We start from the raw sequence: 17,694 nt of genomic DNA, 5'->3' as shown, positions 1-17,694 counted from the left end.
TGAAATGTTCCTTCACTTTTGTTTATAAACAGCGATCACATTTTCAGTCTCCAGAGAGCAGTTCTGTGTAAGGCTACATATCACAACCTCTTGACTTTGTATCAAAGTTCTTTGAGAAATTTACAATGTAGTACAAAGTCAAGAGGCTGTGAAATATAGCACAACGAGCTAGTGAAGCTCTGTAAACAGAACCGTGTTCCTGCACATGCTCAGTGGCATCTGCCTTATACGGAACTACTCTCTGGAGACTGAAATCACTGTTATTATTCTTTAGAGCCATTTCTAAACAAACTACCGTACCCATAATCTCTGTGGTGAAGGAACATGTCACCCAGTGGAATAGTATGGCTCACTGACATGTTTTTAATAGTTTTTGGACAACAACGGAGGTCTAAGACACAGAGGAATAAGATATATCAGGCTTTGGATATACAAACAGTACTTATAAGTAGGATTAGTTCATTGTTTGTTTGGTTCTGCACATGAGATTTAACCACCAGCCTTATCCTTTCATTTTTTTCTTTATTTACGATACCAAGTGACAGTTATGCCTTTATGTACATGCAGCATCTTTAAGCCTGGACTCTTTTCCATTAAGCCACTTTGCATCCTCGGTACCTTCCCCCCCATCCCTTCTCCACCCCCCCTCCCCACCGTCCTCCCACACTCACCCTCTCTCCTGCCGTTCCTCAGGCAGCGCACTTTGGGGATCTGAGAGAGCAGCTGGCAGTCCTCAGCTGGAGGAGGAGAGCAGAGGAGATGGGATGTTATAGTGGAAGCAGAACACACACTGAGTTAGACATGCCTTTCTCATCGCCTCACCTCACACTCCGTCACTCACACACCACACTGCTACACCTACATTGTATGTAACAGTCACGCAGGAACATAGTTACAGATACACACCCTTGGTAAACACGTCGTCATGCCTACTGATAAAGATACTTAGACTACAGTATAATATGACACATTCAAACACAACATCCATCAGAGCTCCATCACAGTCCTGCAAATAATCAGAAACACATAAACACGAGAAAAGCACACAGTTCGGAGGGGCTGAGCGCTCAAACAAAAGAGCTACATTTCACTGGATAATTAAATTCAAAATCCTTTTTCCATAAACAAATCCAGCGAGCAGCTCATTCCCATCATCCCCTCCCTTTTTCTACATGAGCAATATCTGGCTCAGACCTTCTGTTGATGCGTATGGACATTACAAATGACATGCAAACACAGGTACGCAAACACACACCCTTGAGAGGATTAGCATTAGAGCAAAGAGTGAGTGTGATCTTGCTGAGGGATTGTGGGTAGGTCAAGCAGACCCCCTGTCAACAGCGACAAGTCCTTTATGTTGACAGACACAAGCATGACAAGTTGTAATCCTCCTTGATTAAATTTGCTGTGTGTACAAACCTGTTTGTTTAGTTTTAAGCTGTCACATCACAGGGGACGTGTGTGTGAGAGCGGGAGTGTATTAGTGCTTTAGTGGTGCATCTAAAGAGGGGACAGCTGGTGTGTGTGTGTGTGTGTGTGTGTGTGTGTGTGTGTGAAGAGGAGGGGGCTTTAACCACGCAGGGAAGAAGAGCAGAAAGTCATAGATCACACCCACTAAGCAGATGTTGTATACTTTTAGCCAGATTGTGTGTATGGTTGTGTGTGTGAAAGCACACGCATGCATGCAGCCACATACTAGGCATTACTTCTACCCATGTTTTAAATATGTAGTATGTTCACACAGAAAAAAACAAAACAAAATGAAGTATAATTAAAAAAACACATTTTTTTGTCCCAGAATAAAATGAAAATTGTAAATATAAGAGCAATTCCCAGCTGATGAAAACTAAAGAACAGCTACATCAACAACTCAATAACAAATATATAATGATAAATACATGAAAAGTATATTCATTTGTGATTTTTCCAAGTTAAATATTAGCATTAGGGATCCAAACTGTGGATATGATGAATTTCCTGTTAATTTCCTGTTAATTTCTTGTATACAAACAAAAACAGCACATTGGCACATATGTTAACCGGAGTTTATTTTCGTCTCGACACTATTGGAGTCACATGCTGTCGTCTGTACTCACAGTAAAGATCACTGTCCTTGATTGAGGACAGTGCCCTTATGATTAAAGCGAGCCTTAACAGGATTAGGCTCGGACAGGCCGATCCCTCCCCTCTGCTGCGCCCCCACCTCCACCTCCAGCCGTCTGCCTGCCAGATCACATCAACCGACCAATCAGCTCACACTCTCGCTGCCTCAGCTGACTGACTGAACCTTCACCTGCACTTTGGACATACTTAGCCCTGTCATAAATCTAAATGAAGCGTTTGTGAAAGATCTGTGTTGTCGTGTAGTTTATTGTTGTTGCTAGTTATTTGAAAATAAAAAATAGAATAATAAAAAAATCTAAGAAACAAATTTAAATCCAAAGCTGGTAAAACCACTATGATATTACATGAATGAATTGAGCCTTTTTGCAACACTAGATGTACTTTTTTTTCATCTTCAACACAGAAGAGGACTTAGATAGATAGAGGCTGAAAGTGGGAAAGTGTGGCTGCTCTCACAGTCCTGCATCAGGATGCTAAATGATTTAAAAACCAGCCATACTCAAAGGTCCTTTTTAAAGAATATAATTTAGTAACAGTGATATTTGTCCACTTCTGGCAGTGTGGGGATCCGTGTTCGTTTAAACATTAATCTTCTCCAACATGCAACGCTTTATTACCCAATTTATTTTGCCTCTTTTGCCTTCATCAGGGCGGTAACTGAGGTTGTTTCAGGTTTCGATCAATACTCTTAGTCACTAAGTCATGTGACTTAAAAATAATACTTTATCTTAGATGTATATGACTAATTGATGGACTGAACATAATGAGTCCAAAAAAACCCCTTCATCCATCCTGATGAGGGCAATGATGATGCCGTTGGAGAGAAGTTTTACAATGTGTTTAATTTAGCAGAACTCGTACTGAAGCACGCACCACTCTGTTTGTGTTTAACATCATGTAGCACTTTGTGGTTTAAAAGAACATGACTGACCTCCCGCCTTTAAAACCCAACTCAACAGCAGTTTAATTTCCTTCTCTTAGTAGGGATTGTTGAGACTTTTAATTAAACTCAGCGTTAGAAAGAGGCAACACAGGGATACCGCAGAGAGGAAACTAAATAGTCGGATAAAGGGGCGTTTTATTGGTGGACAGACAGACGGAGTCAAAACTAAAGGCCACAAACTGTAACCAGACTGTACAGAGAATTAGGGCTAAAACTAACTAATTATTTTCATTATCAATTGGTCTGTCGGATACTGTCTGTAGACAAACCGATTAATTGACAGTCATTGCCCTGTCAAATTAAAGCCCAAGTTGACATTTTTAGATGTCTTGATTTGTCTAAATATCCAATCAACCACCCAAAATTCAAAGATATTCAGTTTACTATCATGTTTAACATAGAAAAACCTTCAAATCCTTAAATTTGAGAAGCTGCCACCTGCATATGTTTGGCCTTTTTGCTTAAAGAGGACATATGATGCACATTTCTGGATCTATATTCATGTTCTGGGGCTCTACTGGAATATCTTTGCATGACTTACAGTTCAAAAAACTCCTTATTCATCTTATACTGGCCCTTTATGCAGCCCCTCAGTTCAGCCTCTGTCTGAAACAGGCCGTTTTAGCTCCTGTCTCTTTAAAGCCCCCCTCCCGATGAGCCCACTCTGTTCTGATTGGTCAGCTTCCAACGGTTTCGGAGGCCATGTAAACAAACAGTAGTAGTAGGATTTCACTTATTTTTCTCGTTCTTTACTCAAAATGGAAACTTATCAAATACATCAAAAAATATGCAAGTTGACAACGTGAACAACCTTAGCAACAAAGGCTACGGTGGCCGTGTGTGGTCATGGGGAATAGAGGTAACTTTGCAAGTCCTGGTTTTTGAATTTGAGGGAGCATTTTTACATGTTCACCTCAAGTTTTGAAACTTTGACCATGTTTAACTATCCAACATCAGAACTGAAAATCAGAAAAAGCATGTCCCCTTTAAAAAATAACAAGAATGATTATTTGATTATCATAATAGTTAACTTTCTGACAATCTATTAATCGGTTAATCAGTAGCCCTTGAATGGTTTATTAATACTGAATTCCTTAAACGGGGGAGATTAAACATCCTGCTCAAGGACACCTGAGCAGAAACAGACAGTTACCAAACTGTTCCCAAACCCTGTTGGTTCTGCCAGTACGTGGGTGCAGGTAGACTGGCAGCTACAGAGGGAGAATAAACAAGGCTTTAAAGAGCTAATAGAGCTCCCGCTGCTACTGCGTTGAGACACTCATGTTTAGATGTCTGGCCAGCTCCGACACCTCTGAGTGTGTCTGTGTGTGTGTGTGTGTGTGTGTTAGTACACAGTGAATGTAGGTCGCCGTGCTGATCTCACAGACAGGAGACGCAGGTGGTGGTGATTACAGAAGCGCTGTGGAGAGTGTAAAGCATGAGCTCATAATTCTTCCGCCTAATGCTGACAAATAGGAGTAATTACTAAAATGTGGTTATGCTCTCATTCCACAGTCCTGGTCAGTTACATAAAAAAATAACCCAGATTATTACATATTTCCAACCCTTTTAAGTCACTCCTCGTGATAGTTTCTGTTTTAAGTACATTTAGATGAATATCAGGATATGAACTCAATATAAAACTATATTGTTCCCAATTAACGTTCTAGCTGATCAACAATCTTTTGAAACTTTGCCTTTTAAAGTTTCGACCCAGTTTAAATACTTAGGAGTCGATGTCACTAACGCATTTGCAGATCTTTACAAGGAGAACTTTTTAAAACTATTCGAACAAACAAAGCAAGATCTGCAGAGACGGCCCCATTTCCTTATATCACCTTATATTACAATGACCATCCTATTTTTATATCAATGAATTCCATTATATGTCAAAAAATGTTTTTTTTTCACAACATGGATAAAATTATCTGTGTTAAAAATAGCCAGAATAAAGAAGGCACTTTTACAGAGTCAGCAGGAGGAATGGGGTTGCCAGCTTTAATATTGGGCGAGTAATATAAGGACAATGGCCTACTGACTGCACAAACAACCTCCATTATGGCTAAACATAGAAAGGGCATGTTGTTCCCCCTCTTCTCTTTCAGCTTTGCTATTCTCAGCTCTGCCCGCTGTATGCCCTGAACCACAAGACAATCCAGTAGTCTCTCATACACTTGAGATCTGGTCTCAGGTCGGAACATTTCATGAATGGCAGGCTGGTTCTCTCCAAAGCCCTCTCAATGAAAATCGTTCTTTTACACCCTCATTTAACAATACAGTATTTGATCATTGGATTGATAAGGTATTTCCATCATTTGAACAGGTACAAAAAAATTCCCCAAATCAGTTTTAAATGGAATTGATACTTTCCTGAGATCCTCACAGTAAAGGAGTATATCAAATATATATGAGAAGCTGTCTCGCTTCACATGTACAACAACTATGCAACATTTGAAATCAGTTTGGCAGGACGACCGAGGTAAAGAGGTTGCGAAGGAGCGGTGGCAGACAGCCCTCGAACAGATCCATAGCTCTTCAGTTTGTGCAAGACATGGCCACCAACAATTCAAGATAATACATTGTTTATGTTGGTTTAAACAACAGCTCAGTAAGATATTTCCAGAAATAAATCCATCATGCGACCACTGTGAGCTTGCACCGCCATCATTAGCTCATATGTTCTGGAGATGCTCGAGGGTATTAAATTATTGTAGCAATATTTTGCAGACCCTATCAAGAATTTCATATAGACCTATCGACTTAGATGCCTCGATTATAGGAATTATAGACTTTAACATAGTAAAAAACAGTGTGGAACATAATATGGTATCATCTGTCAGTCTACTGGCACGAGAGTGATCGTACTCAATTGGAAACAGAGAACTGCACCGACACACTCAAATCTAATGACGGATATAATGAAACACTTGGAACCAGAGAAAATTAAATTGTCTCTGAAAAAAACAAGAGGAGAAATTTTACAAAATTTTGCAACCTTTTATGGACCGCTTCAATTACAGTATATCAAATTTTCTGAGAGTTAAGATGGTCTTTTAGACCCGGTGAGTAAATAAAGAAAAAGGAATATATTGAGGCACAGAGCCCTGAAGCATCCATCACCCTTCCTATTCGTTCCCTTTTTTATTTTTATTTACCACCCCGCTATTTATGATGCTATTAACTTATTCAACTCCTCATTTTTTAAATGTCAATGTTAATTAAACCAGTAATTGGCTTTTAGATAAAAATCAGCAGTTTCTCATGGTGATAGCAGCTCCAGCTCGTTTCTGCTGTTGCTGTGCTGATCCTGTTTCTCAGCAGCATCACTGATCAGTTACATTAAATGTGATTAAATCCTCAGGAAGCTCTCACCCCCGATTCAGTTTCTGATTTTCTGCAATATCACATGTCAGTGTGATACATCTCTGAAACCACTCCTGTCTCCTCACATAATTGTTCTCCTACATTTTCCTACAATTCGGCCTGTCGGTATTCTCTCAGTGCAACCCTCCCTCTTAAAATGTTTTTTCATAGATGTAATACAGGCATTTTACATAGCAACAGTGTAGAGAGTGGGGAAGATGGGGAACGACATGCAACAACAGGTCTGTTGCCAGAATCGAACCACGGATGGTGTGATAATGTAGTATGTGTCTTCACCAGTAGGCTATTTTCTGCACATTTCCAGGTCTATATTTTTAATCTGGAGCTTTACTGGAATATCTTTACATGATTTACAGTTGAAAAAAAAAAACCTTATTTATCTTATATTGGCCCTTATGCAGCCCCGGACGGCTGTTTGTGGGCACAAACAATCTGATGTCATCATGAGGAAGTACAGGTAACATTACAGAGAGGGTTCAGAGCATTTTTACATACGCTCACCTCAAGTTTAACATAAACATCCGACATAACAGTAACAGAAAATCACAAAAAGCATGTTAGGTCCCCTTGAACTGTTCTAGATTAGCATTGCAAGTTACATGTATCTAAGTTGTTCCAAATTATCCCCACAGCAGAGTAAATTTGTATCATCCGCAAATAAAATTGTTTTTAGTGTCGTAGACATGTGCAGATAGAAACAGATGAAAGAGCAGCTAGAAAAGGGCGAAAATTAGAGTATCCACCCAGGTGTCAAGTTTACATCACTGCTGATCAGAGCTGGAGCCGATAAATACCGGTGACTACTGCGGAGTCATTTGACCCGGGTATGAATGCTGATTATACCCTTTCACACTGAAGACAAAAGTCAGATGTTAGTGGGTGTTAGAGGGTTTTCTGTCCAGTGTGAAAGGGGCTTTATTGTAAGATATATAAACTTCTCCTCGGGTTAAAACCTCCACTTTCCTTAATTCCTCCTAAATACAGAGGACATTAACATCCAGCAGCAGTTAAAAAGCAGAAACTCACGATCAGAGCTGAAGTCATCTATCAGGATCAGCTCTTGAATCAGAGCTGGAGGACTCCGCATCAGGACACTGAGAGAGAAGGAGACAGAATTGAGAGCGAGATGAAAGACCACAGAGCAAACCAAAAAAAAAAAAAAAAAAAGTTAATGACATTGTTCTTGTCTAATCAGGTAATTTGTATATGACCTCGTTTACCTTTTTATGGTGCGCAGGAGAGTAGAGCGAGCCTCATTGTGGAAAGTGATGATGATACTCGTGGAGGGAAGGTCGGTGTCATAATTCAGAGATGCACACCTGCAGAGGAAGGAAGTATATTACAACAGTGGGAGTGAGCAGCTTAACTCATGCATATGTTAAATCACTTCACACACGGCGATAGAAATATCCACAGTCACCGAGGGATTACACACACACACATACTGGGCGTCAATTTGGGCAGCTGTCATTAGCAGCGGTGCCCTGCGGAGTCACCTCGGCATTGTTGCCGTAGAGACATGGAAATATCTGGTTGCCAGGCAACAATTGCACAGATTTCTGACCCACTGCTTTTAATTCATTACCTGTTGCTGGGAGCCTTAAGTCCAGGTCAGAAGACACGAAGAAGAAATATCACACACCACTGATTCTATTATTCGAAGCCATTTTAGGTTCTTTAGAGCAGAAAAACTGCCCACTATAAATGCTTTGTTGAAACAAATTTAGGATTTAGGTGACATTATTATTAGGTTAATATTGATGAGACATTCTTTGTCCTTTTTAAAAAAAATGTATGCCAAATTTACTGCTTTAAATAAAATTGTAGCAGCAAATTCTATGAAAAGAAGTGAAACTGGAATCTTAACATAAAAACACCTTGTCAAAAAGGATACTGTGATTAAAACCACTATGTTTAGATTTATTTGTGATTACAGGAACCTTTCAAATTATTATGATGATTTTTGTTTATAGAATAATAAGACAATTCCTGTGAAAATAACAAGAGAAAACAATGCTTTAACTGAGCTTGTACCTTCTTTAGTGCCTATTATTCTGTTCTGTTTATGACTCACTTATGTCTGTCCCTGTTGTTTTATTTCTCAGTTCAACTGTTAAATGGTTGCTGCTGTAAAAGAGCCAACCTACCCTGTATAAATACAGGTTAAATAAAAATAAATGTTCGCAGCCTTTACCAGATATAAAAGAGGCAGTGCAGTCTTTCATATGTGGGTTTTTGAAGGTAAAATGTGACAAAATGGTTCTATAATTGGGAGAGAGGGACAGTTTAGAAAATCACAGAACACAGAAAAAACTGCATCAGCAAAGAAGAACAAGTTGAAACTATAACCAACAAGGACAAGATGGACACGCTGTACTGCACACGGAGTGAAAAAGGTTTTCAATGAGTCTCTAAGTCTTGATATAGTTTTTTTTTCAATGAAAATCTTTTTTAGGTATGGATTCCACCAAATACAAGGCCAACCACAAGCCAAAAAAAACATAAAATATTTGAGCTTGAAGGTTTATTCTTCACCCTGGAAGCCGCAGTTTGAAAAACATTCTTAACACAAGGTCTGATTCACTTGGAGTGTCTCCATCCACCGAGGAAGGCCTCAAGATGTGGTTGAAAGCCTTGGAAACAACGAGTAAGTTGAACCTTGTTTTGAGATTTTTTTTTTTCCAGAATAAACTAAACAAACAGAGCTACTGCTGTGGTCAAAACCACTGTAAAATAGATCCTAAAACTTATTTTTCATCATAACAATTTTCCAATAAGGGTGTAATTTCATTCATTTAATTTCATTCATTCACAATTTTATAACAAGTCTTCATTATAAGCCACGTGGTGTCTGCATCCTGGTCTCAAAGGGAGTGTTATATATTATTTTGTCTGAGGGATAAAGTCTGGACTGAACTCAGCAGTCAGGATGTTCAGATCAGTGAAAGACATTCCAATAAAATCATCTTAGTTGACCCTTTTACTGCCTGTAAGTGTACGAGACAGATTTCTCTACACAACTCTGAATCCATGTGCAGCTTAAGAAAGATTAGTCCTTGATCTCGTTGAGCAGATCAAAGCGGACAGACAGCACCTGGGCTGAGACGTGAACCATGCTCACCTGTAGTGTCGGGTGTCTCTGATGGCTCGCTCGCTGCCCAGCCGGTCGCTCTCCTGCAGGTTGAAGGCGTGCTCTCTGTACGGGTCGTCGCCCGGCTTCAGCTGTTTCCCTGCCAGGTAGGCTTTCTCATCGAAGCCGCCCAGCAGCTGACCCTGCTGCTCCACCCGCGGGGGCTGGGTCACCTGCAGAGGACACAACAAGGTGTGTTTAAATGATCACATCAGTCACACAGACAGGGATCAGCTGGAGGCAAGAACTCCAGAAGTAGAAATAAATGATAACAAAAGTCGATTTAAATATACCAAAGTGAGCATGAATAACTCAAAATGTTGTGGGATTTAAATTAAACACGAACACACGAACCCTCTTTCTGTCGCTCATGTAAACACACAGAGGGGCAAACACAGCAGCCCGAGTTGTTTTTGGTGTCAACACTCGGCTCTGTCAGTGGTATCGCTTCTGTCAACAAACTGTTTCTTCTGCCACATCTATTATTTGAGAAATGCCTGAACAACTCATGCTCATACACATCCTCATAATGGGAATCTTTGGTATGTTGCTTTTTACTGTCTATCTTAATAAGTGGTTCAGGGAAAAAAAAAAAAAAAAAAAACAGGCAGTAGTTAAGTTTTTGAATTCCACAGTTGGATTTGAATGGATTTCATGCACCTGCAGGTCAGAAGTCTTTCTCAAGGCATAAAAGACCAATTAAAACTTTGACTGAAGTGGAAATTTTTAATCAAAAGTGATGTGTTACATGTTCTCTGCAGCTGAGGTTTATACTTTAGAAATCAAGGTTGATTCTTGACCTTGGAAACAGAAGTTGACAAAACAACTACAAGGTCCATATTGCTGTTCTGGGACTTTCAATCAAATCTCCATTGTCAGCAAATTCAGTTTGCTGTTGTTATGAAACTGCAGATGGTAAAATTTACATATTTCTGAGCATGTTGAGGACTTCTGGTCTGGCTGGGGACCTTTGTTGCATCTCAAATTCAAATTCAAATAAGCTTTAGTAGCACAACAGACCAGAAACTTATATTGCCAAAGCAGGACCGAAAACAATCATATCAAATAGAATATAATAAAAGGCATTCATTTTTTGACAGATGTTATCACTCAAACATTTCCTATACAGCTTGTTTCTTTTAGTGTATGACAGTAGTTAACATATTCTGCAGCTGCACACTGACTTTTCTCCCCACGTAGACAGGACAGCCTCTGAGGATCGGGGAGATGGATACACTTGGGATATATATTATTTATTTTTTCAAATCTTAATATTTCTCACAATATAGTAGGACGTGAGATTCTGTCTCAATCTCTCCTGTATGACAAAGTGAACACAGCCTGGCCTCCCTGGGTAGCTGTTCTGCCTGTAATCTCTCTGCTGTCTGTAATAAAGGCATACAAATGCCCAAAAAGATACTTATACTGGATATTTTTAGAAGATACTTATACTGTATATTTTATTAGGATCTCAGGCGCTTCCTCTCCAGACCCCCTGCACTAAGCTCAGCACAATGGGGGGGATCAAGCCTTCTGCTCTGCTTCGCCACGCTTGTGGGACAGCCTTCCTGACCATCTGAGACCTGAAATACTCTCTATTCAGGAAGGCTTTTTCATCTGTGTGTTCTATGTTATTAATACATAGGACATATGTATCCACTTGTATCCACTTTCACTTATTCTTCACTTGTTCTATGTTATTAATACTGTAGCACTTTGAGTTTCACTATTCACTCACGAATGAAAAGTGGGGTACAACTTGAATGTATTATTATTATTATTATTATTATTATTATTATTATTATTATCATTATTATTATTATAGAAATGTCGATCAGCTTTTCTGAAAGCCCATGGTGACGTCCTGATGATAATTCAACTGAGCAAACTCCATCCTCTACAGAAAAAAAAGCTATTAAGTGGACCTTTGAGTAAACATTTTTTTTTGTCAAACAAATTTTTAAAGGTCAAGAATGAACTCAACAAAGATATTCAGCATATCATATAAAACTTAGAAGCTATAACATTTGAGAAACTGACACGAGCAAATGTTTGGCATTTTCGCTTGAGGAATGATTTAAACGGTTAAAAAATGATCATTTGATTAAGTTTATTTTAATCAATTAACCAACAAACTGTTCCACCTCTATGTTCAGTCTGCAATGCAAACTGTAACACTGGACACCCAAGAACTAAGAACTGTTTTTCTATTGCACTCGATTTAAAATGAAGAAAACTACCAGCCAAAATGATTAAAATGTAAATGCTATTTTCTTATTCAGGTCAGTGTGTAGTGCTAACAGGGCAAAATAGGCTGGCCACTCATCAAATCAAAATGCACAGTCTATAAATCCTCAGTAATTAATGGATTTTCTCCACAAGGAGCTTTCACACTTGCTGGCAGCCTGGGACGGGTGAGTGGGAGGTTAAAACAGCCGATGAATACATAAAGACGAATGAGAGCAGCCTTCATCATAGAGGAGCAACAGCAGAATGGACAGATGGAAGAATGGAGGGAAAGGAGAGGAAGGACGAGGCTTTGTTAAAGGTCGGTGTAGTTAGAGGATTTAGAAAAAAAGCTCCTCACCATGCCGGGTCGAGGTGAGAGTGACCTCATTTTCAGGCTCTTCCAAAGAGCAGCGTGACCCTGAAAGCTTCAAGGATTCACACACAAACATGTCCGCAGCGCACAATTAACACTGGTATCACCGTAATACCTTCAAAGACGGTGGTTTTTAATTAATGGCTCATTCGCATCATGTTCAGATTGTAATTACGAGCAGCCGAGTGGACATAAAGGTTCTTGTTGGGGAAATCTGACAGCTATGATGTATATTCCATTTGGCAAAGTGTCAACAAACAAATAGCTATAAAGCCACCATTGCTGGCACTTACATTAAAACAAAATCTAATATTAACACTAATGGAATCAATTCAGCTAATTTAAATGGAAATATTCATCATTTGTTTGTATCCACTTTCACTTGTTAACAAGCTGCCACTAAAACCAAACTCATTGGAATAATGTGAACACTGCAGGTTTTTCTTCTGGTATCTGGTAGAATAAAAAACAACACTAAATGACCATTTCTGTAGTGCGAAGATTGAGAAAACTTAATCCCTGAACAAAATGATTCTATGTCGTACATACTCAGGTGAAGCAATAGCAAAGCCTGAGCAAAGCCAGGGCTACACACGTACTCATAGAACTGGAGTTACATCCAGGTAACTACTGTTTTTCACTAAGTGGAAGCAAACATAAAAAATCAAGCTAGCAGATTTGTTAGCTTCTGCAATTCAACCTGAACTTTTTAGACACTTTTGTGGCGATTAACACAAACTTATACTCTCTGTTTGTGCATATAAATCCTACTATAGCGATGAGAACAGGTAGAAACCATGGATGAATGTTGTAAAAAGTAAGGTAAATGGAAAGCTAATATAAAAGGTAGAAACTAGCTAGCCTAGCTATGGCATAGCTACAGACTACCCATAATGCAACACCCTTAAACTGACAGGTACGCAAAACCTTTAAAACCCACCTGTATAACATGGTATTTTTGTAACTTTTTAAATAACATCAATGATTTTTTGTTGTTCTTTTTATATCGTGGCTTACTTTTTCTATGTTTGGTGATCCCATAAAATTGTTTGGTATTTTATTTGCATCTGTGGTGAACTTAGTAACTCTTGAAAGGTGCTACAGAAACAAAGTTTACTTACTCACTTACACACTGTGCTGGTTTAGCAGTCAGTGTCTGAATCTGCATTAGAAATTTGACACATAAGGAAAAGCTAACCTGTAGTGATTAATAATTGTAATTGTTAATTTCCTTTTTAAAATCAAAAAATATACATCTTTGTTTACGTTGCATTTACTCTTGCACTTTATTACCTTTTTTTTTAGGAGAGCAACTATACTAACAAAATGAATTAGCAATATAGTTATATTATCATTCCTTTCTTTATTCAATTTAATTTGTTTTAATGAAACAAAATCAACTGAATAATAGTGTTGCCACATTTCCTGTGCAGCTTTGGTCAGATCAACCAATGCATCAGTTGAATTGTCCTCTACCTCATCAAATCTGCACATTTATTTATACATTAGGTCCTCATGTGACTACAACAACATCCTCATGGCATCATTATAACTGATAGTAAGTCGCAGCACACTACTTTTTTACAAACTGTCATCATAGATGACTGCATGGCCCGTGCTGATAATTTACTATAACATTGACACGATATAGTGTACACCTATATCATTCATTAAATCATCAGATTATACTTTTCTATCTTCTCTACATCTAGTTATCATCAGATTACTGTTTTGCATAGAAAAATAGTTCATTTTCAGATGATCAAAACACAACTCAAGTCACAATTATTGAACAGTTTGCACAAGTCATCTGTACACAGGTTAAACAAAAATAAAGACATTATTCAACCCTGCCTAACCCCATTACTGACATGAAAAGAATCAGATCCAGTGATACCAAATCTAAAACTTATTTTATGATTTTTTTTTTGAGTTTGACTATGAAAGCTGGAAATTATTTCTTTAGGAGCAAAGATGCACAAATCTGAAATTGATCATTTGTGAAAATGTAGACATGTTAGACAAGAAGAATTCTAACCTGTCCGTCGGCATTCTCCACATCTCATTTGAAAGGACACTAGCAGAGCTACATATAGACCTATATTAACCTGCTACTATTCATTTTACCTGTTTTATCTGTTCTGACAGGAGCAAACAGCACTGAGATGATATTCTATGAACTAGAAACCCGTTAAAACAAGTGGCAAAGAGAGGAACAAGTGGAAAGTGTTTGACAAGCATATTTTAGGCATTAAGCTGTGATGTGATACATTCCTCGTGTCTTTTGGCTTCACATCATCAACAGTAAACTCAATTAAATGAGTCATAATGGCTCCACCAGACCCTAAATGCCTAAATGTCTGTCTAAAGGTCTGAGCCACACAAAGTAGCAATGCATGATGGTAAAGGGGTTTAATTCTTATTCATAGTTCTGACCTCCTTCCAGTCTCTTGTATCTTATATCCCTTGATGATCCACAAGTATCATCATGACTAAATATTAAAAGCTACAAAAAATGGTACTCTGAGGATAATAAGACGGAAATAACAGAAGGCACTTCGCTGCACAGTCCACTGAATTAAATATGAAGCTCATCTGGAGGATGAACAACGTCAGCTGGCTCTTTCAAGCCGAGTTATAAGACTCAACAAATCACATACATGTCAAATCTGCCTGATTGTGGAGATGAAGCACTTCTGTGGCTCTCGGTCTGTAATGACAGATGATGATGGTGTCCCACAGAAGACATAAAGAATATCGTATCATGTAGTGGTGACATGGTTGGTTTGAGTTTTTTATGACTTGTTTATATGTCAGCCAAGCAAGAATCTACTTTTTTTCTCCTTTCGTCATTCCAGCTGGTTTGTTACTTCCCTTAAAAACATGTTTTTGCTAATTTGCCTGCCAGAGATGTACATTTTCAGAGATTATGCTCCTGAAGTACGGAACAGCGTGTCAGCTTAAATGATGTTTGCACCTGTCTGTTTTAAGAATGAACTCAAGACATTTGTGTTTTGTTTAGCTTTTAATTAGCTGTGTGTGTGTGTGTGTGTGTGCGTGTGTGTGTGTGTGCGTGTGTGTGTGTGTGTGTGTGCAGGGACAGTCTAATTTTGAGGGGGTAATTTCCCAACATGTATGTTAATGTTCACACCAAACCAAGTTCTTACCAATAATGTGTCTTTGATATTTATGATCAAAGGCCCCCCTTATCAGTACATATGTAGAACTATAATTGAATGACACTTATTAACACTATATTGCATTTAATAGCAAAATTGAACAAGAAAATGTTAATAACCTCATAATTTTCTTGTTCAGTATTGTATAATATACAATAACATGTAGCCAATGTTTTTACTATTAATTTAGCTCTTGACTCCTTGCAAAAAAAATCTCCTTATTTGATTTGTTGGACACATTTCAGTGCTGCAAATTTTTCATTTTGCTGAATAATAGCAAAGCACAGCAAGCGATCACTGTTACTAATGTTAATGACTTGTGGGTTATGGTTGAAACCACTAATACAAAACTCACTTTAAATAGGGAAATTATGAAGCTGTAAGTAATTTAAAATTCCTTCATGTCATACTGTTTAATAGTGTGAGCTGAGGTTGGTTATTCATACCTCACACTGCGGTTCACACAGTCGCATTTTCCAATCGCAACCTGGCGGCTCTACTAGTTAAACATGAACAAAAGCAAACAGAAAATCAACTTTTGTTTATATACTATATCATTAGGACTAATTAAAAACACTTATTTTGAAAATAGAAGTTAACAATTCCTAAATCCTTCCCATCTTAAATATTTGCTCCGTTGTCTGCCAACATGATTTTTTACTGTTTTATCACTCTGAATGCTTCTGTACGGGATTTCACTCTACAAATAAACTTGTTTGACTTGACTATTTGCATATGTTCTGCTTTCCGTGTGTGTATGTTATTACTGTGTGACGCTTCCATTAGCAGGTTTTTAACTTTTCTTTCTCTTTTTTGGCAAACCAACAGCTGACAAGGATTCCTATGACACAAGCAAATAAACAATTGAAACCACAAAAATGTTCAACATGTACTTTCTCTGTCTATTTTCATTCTATTAAACTTCAAGATATCAAAAACAAATTAAGACAAAGCCATTAAAGAGGTCAGACCTTACATGATTCTTATAAAAACCTCATTTAAGAGTTATTTGTCATCCTGAATATCATCATCTTTTCTGTCTTGTTTCTACCAGGTGTGCAGCTGCAGCTTGAGTCAGACAGAACAAGAGCAGCTTACTGTACAAGTCCAGGCAAAACTGCAGCCTCCCACAGTCTGACTACACTCTCTAACACTGCAGAGATGACTCTCTCTCTCATTGTGCATGTGTTGTATTATTTTCCTTTCGAGTTAAATCATTCATGAATCAAGAACACTCCTCACATCACGGTTCAAAACTGAACGTAAGTATTTTTAGGAATCGCTGTTAAAAACAAACTTCAAAACAAACAGAACAAATGGTTCCAATAAAATCTTGCCTGTGATCCTTTACAGCAACACAAAGGGTCTATACATGTGACTCTTCATCACAGGTTGCATATTTATGAGGTTTTTAGCAGTTCAATTGAAATTTTCTTTTATCTGACTGTTTTATTAAAGCCTAAAACATCACATCATTTCACAATGAAAAGCAAATATTGGAGAGAAATCCAAACTATTCATCATAATTTCATGCAGCAGAATTTTGTTTGTTTTTTTTGTCTCAAAATATTTTCTACATATTTTCTTGTAATTTCAGACAAAGAAGCTTTGGATGAACAGAGGAACTGATAACATGTTGGCAGTGATCTGGAGATTTTCAGGGATAAATATCACTTTTGACTATTTCTATTCCATGATAGAAATCAACTAGATAAGTATTGTACTTACTATTTGCTGTTACTTTATACTTACTTACTCTGCTACATGTAACACTGATTGTTACTGGTTACATATAAAACACAGGATCATTTTATAAAATATGTGATCTGTTATACATTTAACTACCCAATTGTTATTCAGAGTTGTTAAACTTAGCTCCTCCTCGACCCAAACTAAACATTAAAATGCACATTATAATCCAATAATATCATACATATAATAATAAAGGATATCCACTATAAGGGACTGTGCAGCATAGTGATAATAAAGAACAAGTGCTAATAAAACCTTAAATACAGGACTTGTGGTATTGCTTTTTTACTTCAGTAAAGGATGAATACTTCCTCCATCTCTGCTTCTATTAAACTGATGGACATTAAGCCTGGATGCCAAATAAAGGTTTATGCCCAAGGTCAAAAAAAATCTTTAAAAACTGACTTAAAATAATGGCAAAATGACAAGAAGATAAATTGTTTGGGTGAACCAGATAGTTGCCAAGTTGTTGTTCAGAGTTGGTGGAGGTTTAATACTTTGAAGCTTTGTGTGTATTAATGGAAAAATGTTGCAAATCCGGGTTTAAGATTAACGGCACATTTAACCCAATTCTTTTGTG

At 37.9% G+C, this 17,694-nt stretch overlaps 1 protein-coding gene across 4 annotated transcripts in view; it reads right to left on the bottom strand.

Moving 5' to 3' along the window:
• galnt16 (UDP-N-acetyl-alpha-D-galactosamine:polypeptide N-acetylgalactosaminyltransferase 16) overlaps window positions 1–17,694 on the bottom strand; it is a 43,740-nt gene that overhangs the window by 22,498 nt on the left and 3,548 nt on the right. Inside the window, exons 1-7 of one of the 4 annotated variants that reach the window (XM_042436787.1) lie at window positions 12,783–13,075; window positions 12,169–12,235; window positions 9,936–10,013; window positions 9,573–9,754; window positions 7,672–7,770; window positions 7,478–7,545; window positions 672–737 (exon numbers count right to left, since the gene is read on the bottom strand). In XM_042436787.1, the coding sequence (XP_042292721.1) occupies window positions 672–737; window positions 7,478–7,545; window positions 7,672–7,770; window positions 9,573–9,754; window positions 9,936–10,013; window positions 12,169–12,198 (523 nt within the window). In that variant the 5' untranslated portion in view covers window positions 12,199–12,235; window positions 12,783–13,075. Of the gene's footprint in view, window positions 1–671; window positions 738–7,477; window positions 7,546–7,671; window positions 7,771–9,572; window positions 9,755–9,935; window positions 10,014–12,168; window positions 12,752–12,782; window positions 13,076–17,694 lie in introns of those variants that run through there. The other 3 variants (XM_042436789.1, XM_042436788.1, XM_042436786.1) reach the window with 3 other exon arrangements.

This window comes from Thunnus maccoyii, chromosome 16 (assembly GCF_910596095.1).
Source record: "Thunnus maccoyii chromosome 16, fThuMac1.1, whole genome shotgun sequence".
Taxonomy (NCBI): Eukaryota; Metazoa; Chordata; class Actinopteri; order Scombriformes; family Scombridae; genus Thunnus; species Thunnus maccoyii.
This window is presented reverse-complemented; position numbering and strand designations above follow the sequence as displayed.